Below are 23,675 nucleotides of genomic sequence, written 5' to 3'. Positions count from 1 at the left end.
GTACGTCCCAAGTCTCCGGGGGTACGCCCAAGTCTCTGAGGGTACGTCCCAAGTCTCCGAGGATACATCCCAAGTCTCTGAGGGTATGTCCCAAGGTATGTCCCAAGTCTCCGAGGGTACGTCCCAAGTCTCCGAGGGTACGTCCCAAGTCTCTGAGGGTACGTCCCAAGTCTCTGAGGGTACGTCCCAAGTCTCTGAGGGTACGTCCCAAGGTATGTCCCAAGTCTCCGAGGGTACGTCCCAAGTCTCTGAGGGTACATCCCAAGTCTCTGAGGGTACGTCCCAAGTTTCTGAGGGTACGTCCCAAGTCTCTGAGGGTACGTCCCAAGTCTCTGAGGGTACGTCCCAAGTCTCAGAGGGTACGTCCCAAGTCTCTGAGGGTATGTCCCAAGGTATGTCCCAAGTCTCTGAGGGTACGTCCCAAGTCTCTGAGGGTACGTCCCAAGTTTTAGAGGGTACGTCCCAAGTCTCTGAGGGTACGTCCCAAGTCTTGAGGGTATGTCCCAAGTTTCTGAGGGTACGTCCCAAGTCTCTGAGGGTATGTCCCAAGTCTCAGAGGGTACGTCCCAAGTCTCTGAGGGTATGTCCCAAGGTATGTCCCAAGTCTCCGAGGGTACGTCCCAAGTCTCTGAGGGTACGTCCCAAGTTTTAGAGGGTACGTCCCAAGTCTCTGAGGGTACGTCCCAAGGTATGTCCCAAGTCTCCGAGGGTACGTCCCAAGTTTCTGATGGTACGTCCCAAGTCTCTGAGGGTACGTCCCAAGTTTCTGAGGGTACGTCCCTTGAGTGTGTTTTTTTTTTTTGCCACATTAATCGACGGCCGGATTAGTAATTTAATGCAGTATTTTTTTTTTTTTTAGTATTATTCAAAATATCACAAATAGCCCATGACACAATAATAATAATAATAATAACTTAATACTAATAAAATAAAGTTAATATTATCATCATTATAATTATAATGATTATAATACTCTTCAACATCCATAGTAAGGTCATACGGTTTTCTTCAGGAAAGTTTCTGTTTCTTTGTTTAATCACAGCTGACTTCCTGTACAGACAGGAAGACACCATAATATGTATATATATTGTGGCATCACAAGGGGACAGGTAGTGGATGGGCGCTACAGAGTGACCACCAGTGCAAAAACTACATCTCCCAGCCTGCCTCACCGCTCACCCAGCTGCAGCTGCTTAAGGCACCTGATTGAGGCAGGGCTGGGAGACTTAAGGGAGAGCACCTGGGAAGGAGAAAGGAGAGCGGAAGGTGAACCCACGAGCACCTGGAAGAGGACAACAAGGGAAAGGACCTCGTAGCCTGGATTCACCAGGATTGAGTTTTTGTTTGGTTAATTAACCACTTTCTCCTCCGAGATGTTTTGTGTTATCTAACTGGACCTTTTTTTTGATACTTTGTTGTTTTTGGATGTTACCTTGCTGGTGGGATGGGAAATAAACCTGGACTTTTGTTAAATACCCTCGGACGTGCCTGTGTTCATCTCTCTCTCTTGGCACCGCCCCAGGCTAGCCTGTCCTAGCGACAGCCCGTGACACTACAATATATATTTACTATTATATTATATTTATTATATATATATTTAAATTAACTTAATTATGTGCTTGATTAGCACCTGAAACTATCAACTAGCAATGCATGGAGAGAGACACAAGGAAACCATGCGCGGAGCGAGGAATTGACAAATGAGAGACTTGGGATGTACCCGTGAGTGTGTGTTTTTGCCACATTAATCGACGGACGGATTAGTAATTGAATGCAGTATTTCAGGGTCCTTGTATCGTAAAGGCGTTAATCTAGTGGTAATAAATACAACAAGTTAAAGATACAGCTGGTCCAGGTGGACTAAGTCCCCTTCCTGTCACAGCTGGTCCAGGTGGACTCAGTCCCCTTCCTGTCACAGCTGGTCCAGGTGGAGTCAGTCCCCTTCCTGTCACAGCTGGTCCAGGTGGAGTCAGTCCCCTTCCTGTCACAGCTGGTCCAGGTGGACTCAGTCCCCTTCCTGTCACAGCTGGTCCAGGTGGAGTCAGTCCCCTTCCTGTCACAGCTGGTCCAGGTGGACTCAGTCCCCTTCCTGTCACAGCTGGTCCAGGTGGAGTCAGTCCCCTTCGTCTCACAGCTGGTCCAGGTGGACTCAGTCCCCTCTCCGCCACGGCTGGTCCAGGTCTCCCAGACCGCTGCCTTACCTGCCGGTGGGCCACTGCTCCTTGACAGTCGTGTCCCTCACTGGCCCTCAGCCGGGGGCGGAGCTTACTGAACCAAGGGTGTCTGTCACACAAGCAGTGACACAAACAGTTTGCTGCACAGCCTTTTAAAACTCTTCAATGAGCCTTACGTTTATTTAAAGTCTCACGATTACATAAAAGCAAATTCAATGACTTGAAATATGTGCATCTATAGGCTTGACATTAATTAATTTCCGTATTATCCGTTTGGTAATAAGTTGGATAAGGATACCATGATGCTGGGTTTCTGTTCAATTCAAGACTTTTTTTATTACCACAAAGAATATAATTTACCTGTTTCACAGTCATACATACAGGTTAATGCTATTATTGAAGTATAATGGAAAAACAATGTTTTTTTCCCTCAGCAGTATAAATTAATGTCTGATACAATTATTTAAATTGTGGGACTTGGGTCCAGATAAGCAGCACAAATGGATGCATTACCCACTTCAAATGTATTCTAGTTTTTGCAAAACTCTTCCATGGTCCAGCTCAGTTCCTATATAGCTTGCAGAAAAAATATATTGTATAACTTCTAAAAGGCCTTTCGTTTGACGAAACTAAACAAAAAAATCCCCTGCCGTGAAAACATACAAGAGGTGTATACAATTATGTGGGAATTTTTGTGCAAAGTTAATCTCAAAGTAAATTTTCAGTGAGATCGTAGATGCATTTAGTCGACAGATGCTACTTTTACCAGCGCAAAACACGTCGTTAGTATACAAAAGGCTGCTTACCAGTGCAACAGGTCACACAGCTGAAGAAACGGTCCCTTAATGCATTGGAGGATATAACTCCTGCAAAATCTGAAGCTAAAGTGTGCGATATCTTTCAACATTTTAAGATTTGGTCCAAAATAAATATCTGTGTTTATTTTATTTTTTTTAAATGAAATCCACCACAAAATATTCCATAATAAACCATTTAAAAAAAAGGGACATTTTGAAAGAGAAACAGCCGAAATACATAACAAAAATGTAATAAAAAAAAAAACTTGAAAGCCACATTGTACTTTCTTCAGATGCACATTTCACCATCTACCACGAGGGTACGTGCTGACCATCCATGTGCCAACGGAGCCATCACGTAAAACAACAAGCGCAGCTGAGAGGAACTATACAAGAAACTCGGATTCAGACTCAAACCTTCTCAGTGTGAATGAAGCCTCAGACATTCAGCAACAGGAAGTCCAGCAGACAGCTGACTGACTGCCCCCTGCTGGACGGGTCGGTCTCTTCATTCATGTGGTTGGTTGGTATCTTTTGGTCGGACTTACATTGCACTACATTATCCACTCATCCATGCAACGCACGCGCGTTAAGTCTTGTTAAAGAAATCTTTAGTTTAAAGTCGTGCAGTTTCTGCGGCACTTAATCACACCTGAAGCTCTTGTTGTAGAGTTTAACTTTTACCGCTTACCGTTAACTTGTTGCGCGTAATAAAAGAATCGCCCTGCTGCAAACCGGCAGACTGTTAAATCATCACAGACCGCATGTAGAAACTCAAACACAGGATGAGAAACTCAAACGGGCTCCTTCAGCTCTAAATCTATAAGACGTCGTCCCTTAACCAGTTCAAACCAGAGACCATCTCCCAGATCAGGACGGGTGGCGTTAAGCGTCCGTTAGAATACATGGATGGATTATAAATTATATAAAATATCAAATGTCTTGTAACGTGGTCGGACAACTGGACTCCTTATGCCATTTCTTCTTCAGGGCAAAGTGCTTTCATAGTGGAAGAAAAAGAAATAGAGGTTATACCTGTAAATGTTTAAAAAGTCTGTGGTTGTTTTCCGCTTCGAGCAAAACATTTCGTGGTAAATCCTTTGCAGTCGCACACGGTCTGTCTGTTTTTAAATAGTGGAGGGTCGCGAAAAAGAAAAAAAAAAGCAGGTCTGTATGTTCAAGTGGAGCCGGAACTCATTTGAACCAGCAGGAGTCTGGATATCTGAGCTCCGCCCACCACGTGGAGGTGCTTAGTGTAGCTCCTCCCACCCCCAAAATGGCCCCCCGTCCACAGGTAATTCGGGATTGTAAAAATGTCGCCGCCTGACAGCGTCTTCAGTCCGCTCTGCCGGATGTGATCTACACAGGGCTGATTTTTTTTGTACGCGATCCACTGTTGGCCAATCAACCGGACTCAGCTGGATGCCAGACGAGACGAAGATGGTTCTATGGTGAATGATCTGCTGGTCTGTCAGAAGGTCTGTGGGTCTGTATTTAGCTCTGCAGGCCAGTCAGCAGTCTGTAAGTCTATATGTAGGTCGGTCCTTCTGTCTGTGGATCACGAGGTTCATCAGTTTGTCATTTGGGAGGTCTATCGGTCAGTCGGCATGTCCGTCTCTGGGTCTGTATGCCGGTAGACCCGTCTGTAAGTCCATCAGTAGATCATCATGGCTGTAGGCCTGTTGGGGGGGTCACCAGGTCAGTGGTTGCGTCACAGGTGCAGGCTGACTTTGCCCTCCTTGGCGAGCTGGTGGATGATCTGCGTTTCAAAGTCGGCGCTGTGGACTCCGGTCTTCCTGAAGGCTCCGGCATTGCGGTTCTCCTCCCAGTAGTGGTGCCAGTTCCCCTGCTGGTCGGCGCCGTAACCGAACACAGACACCTGGACGCAGACGGGAAGTGATGCAGTGACGTATACCGCAAGACGCTACACTGGACCAAGTGTGGCTGGTCTGGGCACTAAACACGTTGTGTACATTTTAAAGTGTGCAGACTCCCCCCCCCCATCCCCCCATCCCACACACACACACTCCTACCTGGTCACAGGTGTGCAGAGCGAAGATGATGGCCAGCATTCCAGTGGACGGGTAGCGACCGTGACCCTCGGTCCATCGATCGTGAGCGTACTTCAAGAACACAGGGTTCACCACCAGAACCTGCACACACACACACACACACACACACACACATACACACACACACACACACACACACACACACACACACACATACAGTGTTACCACGGCAACGTGTTCAACTTGTTCGTCTCCATTGGCAGTTTTCAAGTGTTTTCAAGTAAACATGTGGTAAGCGCCTGTAATCATGTGCTTAACTGAAGCATTATACTTTTCTATTATTTAAGTCATTTTGGTTTAACTATATTTTTGTAAATGAAAGAGATAATTGTTCAATAACTTTATAATATTTGCAGGATAATATCAAAATGTACCGAATTTGACTTTTTTTTTTTACACGTCCCTGCAGAATCACACGTGGAATGAAGAATTTTGATTTATTTGGACGTGTCAGACATTGTACCCTTAATTAAAACATCAACTATCCGCTATAAAAAACAGCCTGTAAACAGAGAACACGACGAAGCGTTTATTTTTTACCTTGTCTTTATCCGCCTCCACTCGGTCTTTAACCCTCATGTAGGTCCTGAACACACACACAGAAACAGCTCATCATCTAGTTCAAGCTTGGTTTTTGTTTCTTTATATATATATATATATATATATATATATATATATATATATATATATATATATATATATATATATATATATATATAAAAACAAGAAAGTTAACATTTTACCCTGCCTGAAGTAAATATTGTACTCAGGCATATTGTTGGGTATATAAAACATATATTGTATTTTATTATTTTACAGTCTCAGCTGTTATTGCAGATCTATTTCTGTAGATATTTCAACTTTTGAGTAGACATCTGTGAGGTATTAATTTATCTACTGCACGTTTACAGATTAGTTTTAGACAGTTTTTCTATTTTAAGTTAATTTTGTTCATAGTAACATGCAACATTTTTATATACGTATATTCCCTATGATTTTTAAAAACAAAATAATGGCTACAATATGAAATGTCTTTACCAATGTTTAATATAGTCTGATGTAAATGCTTCATATGTATGTTTCAACTATTTTTTACATTTCAACATGTTCTTAATGTATATTTAAATATATAAAGAATATAAAAACTACATAATGCTTCCACATTATCTAGTACCTTTTGCCTTCATTTGTGTCTGTTTCATGTACATATTTGACATCCATTTGTTAATGTTTTGAGGTTTTGAACACACAGTTTTAACAAACTAGAACATGATAACCTTCATTAAGGTAGAGTCTACTGCATTAGTGCATTAGAAACACCCCACTGAGCGTATTTCTCTCTCTACTTGCTGGATTTTGAGTGCAATTCGTATGTATTTTTATACATTTTGACTTGTCCGGTGGACAGCGCGCTGGTCAGCCACTCCAGGTCTCTGAGTTTGAAGGGGAGCAGGACGAGGCTGACGCCGCGGGCAACGTCCACCGCACTCTCCGGGTACAGGAAGTGATGCGTCGTCCGGTTCCCGACGTCGTTCTCAAACCCTTCAGTCACCGCCTTGTTCATCCTGTGGAGGAGAAAGATGAGGAAGAGGAGGGTAATACACGTGTGTGTGTGTGTGTGTGTGTGTGTAGTCCTAATCAGCTGACCAATGTGTGTGTGTTTCTATTTTATTTCAGAATGCGTGTTGTAACTGCTTTTTTCACACACACACACACACACACACACACACACACACACACGTACCGGATTACAGAGTTATGGGAGTCGATCAGCTTGCCGTTTCCTGACCGTCGCAGGTTGCCGGAGTTGCCGACCACCGCGCAACTTCGGCAAGTGGAGGGGAGGGGCCTAAAGTCCACAGTGGGCGTGGCAATGACCCTGAACATCTCCGACATCACTTCCTTTAGAGACTGGTCGTTACCGGACCGCTGAAGACTCTGTGGAGGATATATCACATTATTTTATTTAATACAACGTTATTAAGTAGAGACCCATTAAAATACAATTTCCAACAGCTTGGGGGAGAAAGACTTTTTTTATTTTAGGCTGTAATTGTTTTATACAATACAGTATAATTTCTTACATCGCAGTGTATAAAGTCTACTGAGGATCAAACTGATGATGTTAGCAGCATTTCAACCCTTTAATCTGCTAATGGTTTCTGCAGTAATCTATAAATGCAGCAAAGGGACTCAGACATTTGGCTCTCCATCCAGACAGCTGACAAATGTAAGACTTTTAACATTTCTATTTGCCGACAGACAGATTTTCATCAATGGGCCTCGATGTGACAGGATGTAACACGTTCTTTTTAAATCTTTGGCCTTCTAACACAAATTCTGTGTGATTCAGCTGATTCAACAATTCAAGTTGTCACATCCATTGAATCTCTTCGAGTGTGCGTCCTGCAATAATTTTCGGGGATCACACTTGAGTTAATCAAATCACCATGTTATTATTAAAAAATAAAGTAAACAACTTTGTTAAAACATATTTTGGCTCGGTCGGTGGGCAGAGTATGCCATGAAAAAAAAAGTACAAAAAAAATCAATAAAATCTAAGCATAGTATCTCTTAAAAAGTATTTTTTTTTAATCTTAAAATATATGTAATCAAAAACCATCACAAGTCACAGTAAGTGTGGCCCACTCTGATGGGAACCAATAGCTTTTTTTGTCCTCACCAGCCACCATCTGAGCGCCTCGGGGTCAAAGTTGTCGGCGTCGTCTCGGAGGACCGGCTGCTGTTCGGGGTCGTAGCGTCGGCTGAACCAGTCCGACTTCCCCAAGTCGGAAATACAGGACTCGGCACAACCGCACGACCTGAAAAGAGGACGACACAGAGGAATGACGCGTGGACAGAGAAAAGGGAATCACCGGGAAACGAGAGTCCACGACTTCCTGGGACGTTTTACCGCAGGTCGTCCCGGGAGTTCTCTTCAGGCTTCTCCTTGGCTTCGGGTTTGGTGGTGCGGGGAGGAGGGTGGGTCCTGGGAGGGTCAGGGGTCAGAGCAGCAGGGGGCGCCGTGGGTTCAGCTACTGCAAAACCCAGACAGACTGAGAGTCAGAGAACACTGCATCATGGGAGCTCTGCTAACCCTGTTAGCATCTATATGAACCAATCTGTTTACTCTGCTAGTTCTACTGTCGCTAAGAACAATTCAAAAGTTTTGTTTGGTTTGAGATATCTTTGACCCCGGTGGTGACGACATCGACCCCTCACCTGTCTCCCTGCCAGTGGGCGTGGCCCGGCTGATGGGCAGGGCCAAGGACAGAGGCAGGAAGTGCTTCCTCTGGATGCTCTGACTGGCGAGCATGAGGAAGAGGATGGCTGCGATCACCACGCCGACGCACAGCTTCCTCCTCAACAACATGGCTGGTCGGACGGCGAGCGGGCGGGCGGGCGGCCGCCGGAAGGACGGGTGTGTCGTTGCTGTGGAGCTGTCAATCAAACGTTCAGCCTGCTCATGTCAGCATGTTCGGACTGTTGCCATCTGTTGTCATCTGGACATCTTGGCCCGTTCGGTCGCCTCTTCGCTCGGCTTCATCTCCGTGAAGACTGAACTTTCTGTCCGGTGCTCCTCTGGGGAGTCTTGTCGCAAACTGGTTCAGGCAGAAAGAAAACGGTGACATCGACGTCATTAACAATAAGTTGGGAACTGCATTCGTTTGCTGAAAATAAATGATTCGCGTTGCAATTCGGCGCAGAAATAGATTTGTGTGAAAGCTCCCTGGAGCTGCAGACTTTTGGTGCTCGCTTAGCTCCAAACACATTCAGGAGAACTGTGGAACCGGACTGGAGCTTCGGCTGCTTGTTCTGTGTTGATAATGAACTTATTGAGTAATTATCCATTATAGACATTATGTTCTGGAGCAGCTTTAATGACGTTAGCTGGATAACCGAGACCTGGTGTCTCGGTCATTCTGCATCTAGAGACACGGACATATAGCGAATAACACATGTTAACGTTACAAGAGGAATTGTATCTATAACCAATCAATTATTAATAAGAACAACATTATATATGCTGACCAATACATTAGACTATCTATGAAAAACTAATTATCCATAACAAACGCATTACCTATAAAAGAATATACCAAATTATCGATGACAATTAAAGGACGAATTACCTTTAACAAAATAATAACAACAAATTAGCAAATATCTTAAAGATAAAATAGTAGATGATTTATCTCATCAAACTTGGACTACTGTAACTCTCACTTTACCCGTTTATCCCGTTTATTAAGAATTCAGCCCAGAACTCAGCAGCCAGATTATTAACTAAATCTTAAAGTCCTGTTACCCCAATTTAGCTGCCCAATATGTTTACATTAAATGTGTTAATTGTATCAATCACCTACAAGGTAAACTATGGTCTGGCACTGGACAATAATAAAGAATGTTTAGCCGTTCATGTCTTAGTATTTATGATATACGTGCTCTCATTGTATGGAACGGGTTCCTAATTATAAAAAGTTTTCATTCTGCAATTCTTTTAATCTGGAGGATTTTGTGCTGAAGTTTGAAAAGTAATAACAAACTTGTTATAGCAAACAAATTATTCATCATGACAGCAAATTATTTACAAAACATCCATCATCCAAACTATTTACAACAAACCAAAAACAAACTATGACAAATTAATTATCTATATCGGACTATTTACGACTATTTATCCATAAAGAAATATAACAAAGTATCCATGAAGAAACAGCTTGTAACAAATTATTTATACATAACAAAACTGTTCTGGAGAAACTAATTATATATAACTAATTATGACTTATTATCCAAGAAACTAAAAAACAACATCTATAACAAACTAATCATGATGTTGACTACGATGTTTGAAGAGTTTTTTCTTAAATGATGACAAAAACATCTTAAACAATTGCAAACACACTGCCTTCTAGCTTGAATAACACAGGAAGATGAAGGGAGAGGTCCAACATTTAACTTGTGTTGGTTAATGGAGTCTCCCTCTCCCTCTCCCTCTCCCTCTCCCTCTCCCTCTCCCTCTTCCTCCCACAGCCTACCTCCCCTCTCATGCAGGAATGTCTCCCTGCAGACGAGCTCACTCTCTGAATACAAATCAGATCTGGATTCAGTTCAGCTTCTCCTGTTTCAGCTCTCGCTCTCCTCCTGTCTGCTTGAATGTCCCTCAGTCACCGCGTGTGCGTGTGTGTGTGTGTGTGTGTGTGTGTGTGTGTGTGCCTGTAGCTAATCAGCTGACCAATGTGTGTGTGTTTCTTATTTACTCTGTTGTGTAACTGATATTTATTTCAGAATGCGTGTTGTAATTGCTTCTCTCTCTCTCACACACTCACACACACACACACACACACACACACACACACACACACACACACACACACACACACACTTTAACCAGCAGCTCTAAAGCTCCTTTCAAACATGCACATTGTTGCATGAATGTGACGTCATCGTGACGAGGTCGGAGCCGCACCATTTTTTGTAACGCTTTAAAAAAGTGTGAACATTGAATCCGTCACTTAAGTCGCCGCCGGGTGCTTCCGGAAAAAATAAAATCTGTTTCATAAACCGTACAGAAAAACTGAGGAGGGTTCAATTTCGTCGACACACATCTTACATCTCGTCATCTTGAAAAGTTAACGGAAGTTGTTACAATGTGACACGTGTGAACGACCGCCGCCGTGTCTGAAAAGTTCTGAAGATTAATTAAAATATTTTGATGCAGAGATTCATTTCCACCTTGCTTGGTGTGATTTAACATTGGATTGGCCCTCCGGAGGTTTCAGGGGTTGTATTTCTGGGGTTCCCGTGTAGCCAGGAGATCTTTTTAAACCAACGACAAGAGAAATCATCGTCAGGGTTCCCAGAATGCATTTGGGCCGATGCGTCCCACCTCTTTTGTCCTCCACACGAACCGTTTTACCTGCATTCGACCGCTCGAACGAGATCAATCAATATGCGTTTACAGCCGAGACCCTAATCTCTAACAACCTCATTATATGCAGCTCTTTAAATGATAATATACGAATATCAAGTCAAGCAAGATATTTAAAAACGCAGCGTACGAAACAAGATCAACGACAATGAAGACTTTTCTCAATTGAAAAGATATTTTTGTGAACCTGATTTTATTTTTTATAAATCAATGAATGTACAATAGATCACTCCCTAGTTATACATTGTTTTCTTTTAGTTTTTTTGTTTAATTCTGTCTCTTTTTTGTTGTTTATCCTGATGTTTTACACTCTGTATAACTAAAATGAGCATCATCTAAAAATCTGCATATGCAATGTCAATTGTCTGAAAGACATCTGTAAATGTCTAATTAATGCCTACTGTCAATAAAAAAAATAGAACAAATAAAAATAAAAGCTATTTTTGCACATCTCCCGAAATGGAAAAAAAAAGAAGAAGAGAAGAAATCAAAACAAACACAGAGACACAAAACATCCCGCCGACGTCTAAGTGGCAAAACTAGTTTGCCGTCACGTGTTCTCAATAATAAAAGTTCTGCAGATACAAATCACACCTCTGCAGCTACTGTGAGTCCGCAGCGGACGAGTCCGGACCGATTCCAACGGCCCGACACTCTGACACACATACGTGTTCTCGTTACTCATTTCCTTCCCAGGCGGAAGAGTTCAATGCTCTCTGGAGAAAAGAGCCGCAGGACAAATTCACCTCGTTACACTGAACTCCTGCAGCGACCGATGGTCCGAAAGGGGCTTTCAACACAAAAGTGATCGGCCGGTGTGTGTGAAAGTCCACAACGGAGAACAGGGGATCAATATCTCTGTTAAAAAATAATGTATTCAATGGAAGTCTGTGTGACTTCCAACGCATTGATGAGTAGCCAGTGTTCAGGAAAACACCCTGCGACGACGACATATTCCCGTGTTTATGTGAAAAGTTGAAAAATATGGTCCGATTAATATATTAATAAACCGGCTCATTCGGTGTTTCCTGGTTTATCAAAAGCAAAAACTGTTGTGCTAGAACGTCGTTCGGTTATTTACGTGACACGTGAAATAATGTACGCGTTTCACAGTAGAACCACGGTACGTTCAAGACAACACGGGTGAATCAATTTCACTGTGTAAAGGCTGCCCTTGCTTTTGAGACATTGTCAGTTCAGAAGTCAAAGGATCCCCATTAATTTGCAGATGCTTCCCCAAGTTGGTCTCTTGAGGGGTGTTTTCCTTTTTCCTCATCCAGGGAATCCAGGATTTCTTCACGCCGAGGTCACTGCCAGATGAAGGGCAACGCTCAACACCGCTCTTTTCTGTTGGCTTCTTTGTGCACTTCTGTCTGAGGTTGTTCGTGATGTGATTCTCTTCTTGAAAAGATTTCCTGATAAACACAGCTGGGGTATCCTCCTCTGCTGGTCCAGTTGACGGTGCCTCTGTCCACCATTCTCCTCCCATTCAAACTCGGCCTTAGCGCTCGACTATGGCGCTTTGCTATCTCCAATTCTTTGGTGAGATGGAAAACTTCAGTGCCCATGTTCTTGGCTCTCTCCTCCTCTTCCAATAACCTCTGCTGCAGGACAGAGTAATCCACTTGGAGCTGAGAAAGTTGGTCTTCTTTGTGCATCAGTTCATGGATCTTCTCCTTGAGGGCCACGACGTCCGCCTGCAGTTCCCTGGTTTTGGCCTCCGCTTTCTTGCATTGTTGGCTTACTTCCTGGCTTTCCTCCTCCCCTTTTTCGATTGCTTTGTTTCGTGCTATCTGATCCCTCATTTCCTCCAGCTGTTGGGAAAGATTGTTGGCTTTGTCTTGTTCGGTCATGAACCTTTTCTCCAACATGTCGTACTGATCCTCTGTCTTGATCAGATCTCCCTCAACTACTTCAAGTAGTTTGAGACGATTTTTCAGGCGTTCAATTTCAAATGTCAGCTCCTTAACTTTGTTGTCTTCTCTTTTGACAGGGTCAGACATTCTTCCCAGTTCACATTTCTCTGAATTCTTCACTGATAGCTTTTCTGTTTGCTCGAAGCCATCTAATCTTTTTTTCATTTGACAAACCGTATAACTAAGATCCTTAGTTTTATCAATTTCATAAGTCAACTTAGTGCCAAGCTCGCCCATTTCTATGTTTAGAGTCTCTACTTTGTTTTCCATCTCTGATTTCATCTTCAAGAGCTTTTTGCTTTCCTCTATCAATTTTTCAGTCACGTCCATAACTTTACCCTGCTCAACTTTGACCATCTTACTCAAATCCTCCTTTTTCTTCTCATCTGACTTCAATCTTTCCATCAGGGTCTTTCGTTCTTCCATCAAAGCAACAGTCAATGATTTCAGCTTACTCAAGTCATCCTTAAGGCTCAGCTCTGACTTTTCTAACTTAAGTTCAGTGGACTCAACCTCTTTCATACGGATCCTGAGAGCTACAACCTCATCTGAGAGCTCTTTGGTGAGGCCCTTCTCTGTCTCAAGGGCAGTGTGTAACTGTGCACATACAGCCTTGCTTATGCTGAAGGTACCCTCAAGTTTCTCGAACTCCATCATTCTTTTTTGGAGCTTCTCCACTTCCAGCGTGAGGTCTTTGCTCTTACTATCCTCCTCTTGTAGCCTCTTTCGTAGCTCCTTACACTGATTTTCAGTCTTGGTAATCTCCTCATCCTTTCCCTCCATTTCCAGGACATGTTTCCGCAAATTCTCCAACTCAGTTATCAAGTTGGAGTTACCAGACTCCCCTTTGCCAATCTTCTCCCTCAGCTCCTGCAACTCTTCCTCAGATTTCCTCAAGGCCATGTTGCTCTCCTCTAGCTCCTCCACTTTATGCGTAAGCTCAAGAAGATTGCCATTGAGTTGACGGTTGTGGATCTCCTGAGATGCCAGCTCAGCACTCATCTCCTCGTGTTGTTGGGTGAGTATGGCAGATTTCTCTTTAAGCTCTGCCTCCAGACTCAGCACCCTGTGGCCATCCTCCTGAGCACGATCCCGGGCTTCACTCAGTGACTGCTCCCACTGCTGGAGCTGCTGGCTGAGTTCCTGGGTCCGCTGGCTCTGTTGGTCCATTTGTTCTAGGTGCTGCTGACGCTCATTGACTAACATCAGTGTAAAGGACTTCAGCTTGACCAGCTCCTCTCGCACCTTGGCCAGACGTTTAGAGTGCTCCTTCTCCTTTCTTACCTGATAGGATTTCTCATTCTCAAGCAGCCTCCTGTGCTATTGTCATTTAAAGACGAGCGTATGCCACTAATATAATGATAATATTTTTTAAAAAGCATAAAAATCCAACTACACCTTTTAAAAAAACATTATTTCTTCTCTTCATTTTTTTAGAAATATCTTTTATATCAGAAATAACCTAAAAAAATTAAAAAAACATAAAAATCCAACTACACCCTTTTAAAAAACATTATTTCTTCTCTTCATTTTTTTAGAAATATCTTTTATATCAGAAATAACCTTATTTTATGAATATGTTTTTTTAATGAACCGTATAAAGTTGGGAACAGTTTCGAGTGGTTCCACCTGTCTGCTGAGTCACAGTGTGTGTGTGTTATTTCAGGGTTAGGAGGAGGGGTTAAAAGGTCACATGGTTTCCTGTACAGAGAAAGCCATGTACCAAATAACTCCCGTCTTCCTCTCTCTCTCTCTCTCTCTCTTTCTTTCTCTGTGACGTCCGACCTCTGTCGACACCAGAATGGAAACCAGCTGCCGCGCTGATGGGAGTAAGGGAACGAGCAGTAAAAATAAAATCGACACCACGGAAGAGGAACGGTGTCGATTCTCACGCCATCCGCACACGGCGACGAAGATCTTATTTTTAATCACCTCACTTAGTTTGACGTGTTCAGACTAGTTTTTTTAATTATTCTTTCTGGAGTTAGAGAAACATGAGAATGAAACAATGGTCCCTGTAGAAGAGGACGCTTTTTTAGCTATATGTATTTTTTTTCCCTCTCTCATTCACTATATTTAAATTAAAAAGCGGTTTATTTAAAAAGATTCAAGTTTTATTTATCCAGGATTAAAAGATATCTCCATGTACGTTCTTGTATTTATTACCCAATTACATTGACGTCCCATAACTTTCTTTCCTGTAACACCAGTATGCACTATTAATACGTGTCAAGTCTTAAAAGTTGACGTCACATTTCTGGTTAAGATTCATTTGTTCTCCAATAACATAGTCAAACATGACCTTTAAGGCCTTTGCACCCTCGTGACGAATAATCAAACACAAATATGGAAATATTTATTTAATCCACACCAATTGATGGGAAATTTTTGACGGTTCTAAAAAACAGGTTTGCAGGCCGAGAACTGTTAGTTTGTAGTGGATTTTATATATATTTGCACATGTAGATAAGAGAAGTTTATGTTTTAAATTAATACATAAAGAAAGATATGATAATTAATTTGGGATATTATGAGGAATATTCTGGAGGAATGTATTGTGAAACATAAGAGAGGATCACTGTTTTATTATTCTGTTTTAATGACAAATGTAATGATTAACTGTATGATGCATGAGAATGAATGAATGTTTTATTGTTTAGACAATAGTTAAAATGGATGCCGATTGAAACCTAATGTGTTGCTTTTATTCGGAAGGCAGGATAATAGGGTTTTATTGTGAAGGGGAACTTCCTGTCCTTGACCGGAAGAGTGAGCTTTGACCTCGCCTGTTTACTAATTGGCTTAGCGAACAGAACGACGGCATCCTTTGAACTGACCAATGGAACTAACCTTTAGGTGTGAATTCATTTGCATGACCATACTAATAGCCGAGCATTTGTTCTGGGGACATGGTTCTACTGGTCTGGAGACTCGAGACAGCCCCGGTCTGTGGCTCCCTGGGAGCTGCACTCCGTCTGTGGAGAGTTCCTCCTTTCTGGCCCCACGATCGTGAACGCTACATGAGTATTATCTTTGCCATTAAATATTGTTAAACTTTAACTCGAATCCTGAATTTCCTGCGGCCACGGGACCCGGAGCTTTGAACACGAATCTTACAGAACCAAAAGAGATGCTTTCGTCTGTTAATCTGTCGGAGGCAAATTCTTAAACAGACTAAAGTACTGTTGGCTATTTCATTGAGTCTTTAAACTAAATACTCTCGAGTGAATTTCAGTTCCCTCTTGAAAACAGTGACACAGTGTATATACGCCTAGGGCTTTTATTGTGAAAGGTAAGAATGGGAAGAGTGGATCTGGTACAAGATGTCCACGTCGAGGTCGAAAGGAGTAACAAAGTGTCTTACTTTCTTTCTTGTTTCTGTGTCGTCGTCCGTTGTGATTGGTTCGTGCTTCGACCTCGTCGCATAAAAAAATAAAAAAGTAAAAGCGACATGCTGTACTGTGCAACTGTAAACCACAAACCCCCCTGAGGAGATAAAAAACAACTCATTTTCTCGAGTTTTTTTTTATAACAACCTAAAGTTGTCTTTCCAGCACTTTCCAGCTGAGTGTGCAGGAAAAACATCCAGTCCATCAGGGTAAAGACAGATAAAGGTCACTGGATCGTGGGATACCTGATAAACACTGCGAGAACCCACAGTGGGATTGATGAGCTGTGAAAACACAGAACAGGAAAAAGAGCAAAAACAACGACAGGTAGACGAGGACTTTGCATGTAGAAAAAAAAACAGGAAATACGTTTGAAACAAGTTTGAACTGCAGAGAACAAGAACAATGACTATATTTAACAAAGGGCAGTTATTTATTAAGTTTGCAGAGCACCCGTTGCAGGTAAAGACTAAACCAGGTCGTAGATGAAGGTCAAAAAGAGGAAAGTACACACTTGTACACACCTTCACGTCAATAAAGCCCCCTTTAAATTAAAGCGAATATTAAAAAAAACTGTATAAATCATACATTGTACATTATCGTATAACTCGACCCTGTTCCACAGTGAACTTCCAATTTAAAAACAACAACAAAAACAACAACACAAAAGCAAAATCACACAACCCTCTCTTGCTGTGACTGTTACCTCTTTACCTCTGCACGGTCGAACGTTTCAGTTTCCACGAAGACGGCAGAAACAGGACATTGTTATTTCTGTCAAGTGTCACTGACCAGAGGCCCAATGGAAAATGTGTCAAACACACACACGCGCACGCGCACACACACGCACACACACACACACTTATAAATAACTTTAGTGTCAGTTGGAGTGAAACTGAAGTGGCAAACGCACTCAAAGAGATAATTGACGTGCCTCATTTGACAGATGCTTCAGTTTTAAACACACACACAGACACACACACACAGACACACACACACACAGACACACACACACACACACACACTGTTAAGGGGGTTTAAGCAACCGCTCAGAAACACACTCCCCTTCCAGTTACAGCACTGACTCAGACACAGTCAGACCATGTACGCCGTCTACTTTATTTGTACTCTCCATACAGAGCGAGTCCTCGTGGGTGCAGCGGTCTACTCCGTAATGACGACACCCATTTCCTGTCTGAGGAAGCCCTCATCTGCTCCTCTGACACTTCACACTCCCCCCCCCCACACACACACCCTATTAAAAAGGATTTTAAATGGGCTTTTTCTTTTACGAGAATCAAGGCTTTAAAGAAGAAAAACGGACGTGAGTCTCAAACAATCCGTTTCTGTGCGGCCGCTATAATTATATCTCTTTCCAAAGAGAGAGAGAGAGAGAGAGAGAGGTTTGACTCGCAGGCCTCTGTTCTATAATTATGTCATGCATCCGGTTTTCAGTTGTAACCCTAACCCATCAAACGTAAATATTATAAACCCAGAGTCACATCGAGCGCCACACAACTGCCGTTAACACACACACACACACACACACACACACACACACACACAGACACACACACACACAGAGAACATTACAGACTCGCAGCTAAATATAAATGTTTACGCTGCATAGTCTAAATTCATCCCTGAAGGACCAGAATTATACTCAACTCGTCGCCCACAAAAATACCACAGAACATTAAATAAAAGTCATAAAATGTTCACCATAAAGCAAGATAGCAGTAATGGGAACATTACAGGCAAAAAGAGGAGATAACATAGCATTAAATACAAAATAAAGTCGCTATTCTTTGACGAGAACTGCTCCATGGCTGATAGATAACCTCCAAGGAAACTTGAAGAATACAGAATATATATATATATATATAGAGAGAGACCAAGTATTATGATATAGTCAAATACAATAATGCCAAAATACACCAACTGTGTTGTCTTGTATGTTGACTAGAGCCTCAATGATGGTTTGAGATCATTAATTGATCACCTTGGATGGATTAAAACATTACATTTTTAACTCGGTTAATAATCAAGTAATCGTTACAGTCATTTTTCAAGCCAACATTCAGAATTCAGCTTCACCAGATGTAGTTTTTTTTCTTCGTTGTATGCGACTTAAAAGTGAACATATCTCGATTAGTGTATGACATTATGTGATTCTATACTATTAGAATATTACAGAGTGCACAACAAGTATATTAAAAAATGTGCAAAAGAACCATCATGGGAATACTGAAGAATTATTATCCAATTACTGTAAATATTTATTACCTAAACTGCATCTCCTCATTGGGATCAATAAAGTCTGATCCAAACTGTGAATCGATACACTTTATCTTCTCTGGGAATCGATACATTTTATCTTGAGTGTTTTTGTAGGAGATGTGTCGGAGATTAAATTACAATAAAATCTAAAAGGAGCAGCACAAACAATCTCATATACATATATATATATATATATATATTTATATATATATATATATATATATGTAGATCCACTGCGTCCACCTCCTCATCTCTTTCTCTACTTACCTTTCTTTGTTTCCTCCCCTAATGTCCTTCTCTACATGGTCCTCTCCTTTCATATCTTCCTCTTTTCTTCATCATCCCCTAGTCTGCCTCCTTCACCCCTTCTTTACTGTATCCACTCCTTCTCTACCTCCTATTTAACTTTACTACTTCCTCCACACCTCCTCTACCCCCTCTTCTCCGTTGTCTTCTCTCCCACCCCCTCTTCATTCTTTACCTCCATCTGTCCTTCTCTGCCTCCTCGTTTCCTTTCCCATCTTCTCCTTCACTGCTTTTTATTATAAATATATTGTTTGTGAAATACAGGCAGAGCACAAATGTTCTGTATTCAACATTTTCAGCGATGATGGTGAATAAAATAGGAGGAAATAAAACAAGAAAAGTACAGAAAAATAAATATATATATAAAAGTACAAAAAGATTAGATAGGTAAATAAACACATTGAAGTACAGGTTAACCATTGTCAGCAGATGGGTACGACAGATATATTCTAGAAACGTCTGTAAAGATTTACTACAACAGCTATTTTTCTTGTGCTAACAATAAACTACCTCCCCAATCAATAGTTTGATCTTATTTTAAGTGTTTCTGTAGGAAAAGTGTAGAAGATGAAACACTGACAGGGAGCAGCAATAAAATCAGTCCAACGAACTGTGAGCGCCTCAGAAAACTGGATGTTATAATGAAGGAGTCCTTAAACGAGATAACTACAGGCTTCACGAAGAGGAATATTATAGGGATGATATGAGAGGTAATGACACAGTAGAGTGCATTACAGTCACACTAAACAGTAACTATTATACAAATCTAGACGAGATAATACAGTACATATATATATATATACAAAAATATACAAATCTATACGTGAAAATACAGTACATATACTGTATATATATATAAAAAATAATATACAAATATATACGAGATACAGTACATTATATATATATATTAAATAAAAAATATATACGAGAAAATACAGTACATATATATATTAAAAATAATATACAAATATATGAGATACAGTACATTATATATATATAAAATAAAAAATATATACGAGAAAATACAGTACATATATATATTAAAAATAATATACAAATATATGAGATACAGTACATTATATATATATATATATATTAAATAAATAATATACAAATCTATACGAGATAATAAAGGTACATATATATATATATTACACATATATATATATTAAATTAATATCATACAAATCTATACAAGATAACACAGTTATATGTTATCTTGTATAGATTTGTATGATATTAATTTAATATATATATATATATAATTTTAATAATAAGAATACATTGAAGGTACTCAGTCAAGTGGACTTAGGTCAAACTGGACTCCACAATAATAAGCGTATATATATCATTTCTATACAAGCAATGTGCGACATTATATATATTTTCAAGTTCTTTACGTTAACTACACTTGGCGGAAAAGCCTTGAAATGTGAGTCTTGTGAAATGCTTGTTATTCTTTGCGCCGGCTCAAGAATGCAAAAATAAATAGACTTTGCTTAGACTTTGCAACTCTGACGTAGAGTTCAAAGAGTCAGCTGGTCGCCTCCAACATCCGGCCGCTCATTAGAGAACCTTTTTGCATTTGGCTTGTGGCAATTGCTAATTTCCAACCCTCTGACTCACTAATCTTCTACCTAATTAAAAAAAAAACACTGTCCACACTGATTGATGTGAACAGAGAGGGCGTTCCAGCGAGGTTCTCCCACCCTTTGCCCCCGTTTCCTTGTTTTTTTTTAGTAGTTTATCTTATTTTTATCACTAAAAGGAATTTCAAACATTTTTGAGAACGGGACTCACCGACAGGGAAACAGAGAAATAAAGGAAAGCAACAATGTAACTGTTAAAAGTATGTCTTGAACTGATCGTCATGGTGATTGTGCAAAAACTCCGGTACATGGTGAAGTCATTGAACCCCAATTCTGCCTCTTCTCGTCTCTAATGAACGTCAGAAAACTTACAATGCAACGAGAAATAAGTCTTTTATCATCATTTCGTACAAACCGTGATCTTGTAGTTAATAAATAAATACAAGTTGTTTCTGCAAATTATTAATAGTGATTATAATGTGAATGTCGGTTCAGCCACAGATACGTTGATGGTTTGTATCGTGCTATTTAAGATCAACGTTAGACACGATGTGCTGGGATATTGTTGCACAGGAGACGATATTTAAATATATTTATGTTCAGAAATTCTTAAAGAACATGTTCAATATTCTTTTATAAAAGGTTTATCCACGTTATTTCAAAGCGTTTCCCCCGATGATGATGTTGATGATGGAGGACAGGAAGATGTGGAAAATAAAAGTGATCGATTGATTTATGTAAATAATAATAAAAATAAACAAATAAAATACAAATATTTAAAAATATATATATATATATAACAAATGCTATATGCAAACAACTGAATAATTAGTACATGGTTAAATGGAAGTTAAAAATAAACTGAGGGGGGCTCTAACAAACGATGTTGGCTGCAGTGACGGGTATTTTAGGGACCGGAGAGCAACAGATGGGGGGCTCGGACACTACGTGGTGGTCTACATGCAGGTCACCAGAGACCACAATGAGGGACTAGGAACACACAACAGATGGGGGGCTCGGACACTACGTGGTGGTCTACATGCAGGTCACCAGAGACCACAATGAGGGACTAGGAACACACAACAGATGGGGGGCTCGGACACTACGTGGTGGTCTACATGCAGGTCACCAGAGACCACAATGAGGGACTAGGAACACACAACAGATGGGGGGCTCGGACACTACGTGGTGGTCTACATGCAGGTCACCAGAGACCACAATGAGGGACTAGGAACACACAACAGATGGGGGGCTCGGACACTACGTGGTGGTCTACATGCAGGTCACCAGAGACCACAATGAGGGACTAGGAACACACACGCTGTTCGAGAAAGTAACGCCGGAGAGCTAGAAAGTCAGAGGACAGTGTGCCTGCCCCCCCCCTCCCTCCCTCCCTCACACCCCTCCACCCTCTTTCCTCCTCTCTCTCTCTCTCTCTCTCTCTCTCTCTCTCTCTCTCTTCTTATCTTGTCCGCCACCTTTTTATTTCACGCGCAACAAACCGCTACAAACAACAAACAACAAACAACGACCGAACAGGCGCGAGAACAGCTGCACGAAGCAGCCGAAACCTGCAAGAAGTTTGATGGAAAAACTTCACCGAAGTTTGCAAGTTTTAAGTTTCCACCACACACACACACACACACACACACACACACACACACACATTGTGGGCTGTGCCCGGGTCCCGACACGCACGCACGCACACACACACTGACCTGGTAAACAGCCGGTTAAACGGCACAAATCTCCGGTCAGGACTCACATGAAGGAGCAACGTCCGGATGGTTTTTCTTCTTCTCTCTTTGTGAAGCTGCAGAGTAGTATTGGGGCACGATGATGCAGAACTAACAGGCCCCGCCCACCGGGGAGAGGAAGGGGGGGAGGGTGGTGGTGTAGAGGGGGGGGGGGGGGGGGGGGGGGGGGGTGGAGGAAGAAGGGATTTTTTTTTTTTTTTTAGAGGTGCTTGGAAGTTGTCAGTGTGTGTGTGTGTGTGTGTGTGTCCCATAATCTTGAAATAATCTTTATTTGTTTATAAGACTTTATTTTCGTAATGTTATAACAATGTTTTCCCCTCAACGTATTTTTAAACTATTCCCCAGACTACCCACACGCAAGCTTTTAAATTCCAGAGGTTTAAAAGTGAAGTCAAATTGATTTAGTTTATTGTTGAGGTGAAGAGGTGCCACGTGCCACATTTAAAGAGGATAAAAGAGAAAACTAAAATTCATATTTAAGCGATGCAGAATGCTTGAGAGCTGCATTATGACCCATTATATTTTTTTAATTGTCACCTGGCACCTAAATGTGTTTTTCCCTTTTCATAAATAAAGACTTTCCACCATAAATTGACGCAGAAAAAATCCACCAGAATGCAGGAAATTAAGTATTTGAACCCATGTAAGAGTTGACGAAACAGATATTAAACGAGACAATTAAAAAACACAGACAAAAAATAGTTTGGACTTGAATTAAGAGGCCGATGACTGGTTTTATTAACTAGCTTTTTAAATATTTCCTTCCTTACTTCTCTGTAAAAGCGAATATAAAATGCACGTAGACAGATGAATATAAAAGACAGAAGCTAAAACTAACAGGCCTAAAGATAGAAAGTTAGTTTACGAGTATTGTTACACGGCGAGGAACAATTTTAACACTCTTAATGTTGTCTTAAAGTAAAGTTGTCTTGTCATTGTGTCAACTGTTAAAAACTTGTAAAAAAAAGTATATATATATATATTTCTCCAAGCAGCTTTGAAATCCTAAATACAAAAAAAGTTAATGTAAGTGAATTACATGAAAATATATTTCTTGCAGGGGTGAACACATCCGTGATGACTGGACGTCGTCCTCTCCCTCTCGTTCAGCCGCCGGATGGATGAAAAAGTAAACGTGTTAAAAAACCTGTTGAGACGCACGTCTTCGTTATCCGCTCGTCTCCCAGGCAGCCGGAGGGAGGAAATACAACGACGGCAGAAACAAATTTGCCATAAGAGGAGAGGGCCCATAATGTAGTTAATCGCCAAACCCGACTGTCGCTGCAGTGCATTCTGGGATGGGGCCGCGGACACAAAGGACATCTCGGAGTTGATCTCATAGTGACATTTGCAGAATGTCAGACTGCACGGAGACAGGAAGAGAAGACATAACGGAGACGCACAGAGATGAGGATCAGCTCACCTTTCAGCCTCGCGAGCTGCACGTTCTGTCTGTTCAA

The 23,675-nt window shown here is 41.4% G+C and overlaps 1 protein-coding gene and 1 pseudogene across 3 annotated transcripts; both read right to left on the bottom strand.

Annotated features, from left to right (window-relative positions):
- Positions 1-2,484: 2,484 nt before the first annotated feature.
- On the bottom strand, positions 2,485-22,336 carry st3gal8 (ST3 beta-galactoside alpha-2,3-sialyltransferase 8). Of its 3 annotated transcripts, none has more exons than XM_034531849.1 (9): positions 22,224-22,336; positions 8,266-8,645; positions 7,958-8,081; positions 7,727-7,865; positions 6,788-6,981; positions 6,429-6,608; positions 5,584-5,629; positions 5,005-5,124; positions 2,485-4,850 (listed from the first exon to the last, which is right to left on the bottom strand). In XM_034531849.1, exons 2-9 carry the CDS (start codon positions 8,414-8,416, stop codon positions 4,683-4,685), a joined length of 1,122 nt encoding a protein of 373 aa, XP_034387740.1. In that variant the 5' UTR covers positions 8,417-8,645; positions 22,224-22,336; the 3' UTR covers positions 2,485-4,682. The 3 variants fall into 3 exon arrangements, with proteins under 3 accessions (XP_034387740.1, XP_034387739.1, XP_034387741.1); XM_034531848.1 differs by having other exon boundaries at positions 22,177-22,310; XM_034531850.1 differs by lacking the exon at positions 22,224-22,336 and adding an exon at positions 10,086-10,197.
- On the bottom strand, positions 10,416-14,613 carry LOC117731113 (annotated as a pseudogene).
- Positions 22,337-23,675: the final 1,339 nt, after the last annotated feature.

This window comes from Cyclopterus lumpus, chromosome 5 (assembly GCF_009769545.1).
Source record: "Cyclopterus lumpus isolate fCycLum1 chromosome 5, fCycLum1.pri, whole genome shotgun sequence".
Classification (NCBI taxonomy): Eukaryota; Metazoa; Chordata; class Actinopteri; order Perciformes; family Cyclopteridae; genus Cyclopterus; species Cyclopterus lumpus.
Note: the sequence above shows the minus strand (reverse complement) of the source record. Positions and strands in the feature narration are given on the sequence as shown.

What these genes read in the sequence shown, in the direction of transcription:
- st3gal8 (XM_034531849.1), bottom strand. Translation starts at nt 8,416, where the DNA reads ATGTTGTTGAGGAGGAAGCTGTGCGTCGGCGTGGTGATCGCAGCCATC. An exon ending in TCCCATAACTCTGTAATCCG is followed by an intron (nt 6,609 to 6,787) that starts GTACGTGTGTGT and finishes TCTCCTCCACAG; the next exon opens with GATGAACAAGGCGGTGACTG. An exon ending in TCCACCGGACAAGTCAAAAT is followed by an intron (nt 5,630 to 6,428) that starts GTATAAAAATAC and finishes GTGTGTGTTCAG; the next exon opens with GACCTACATGAGGGTTAAAG.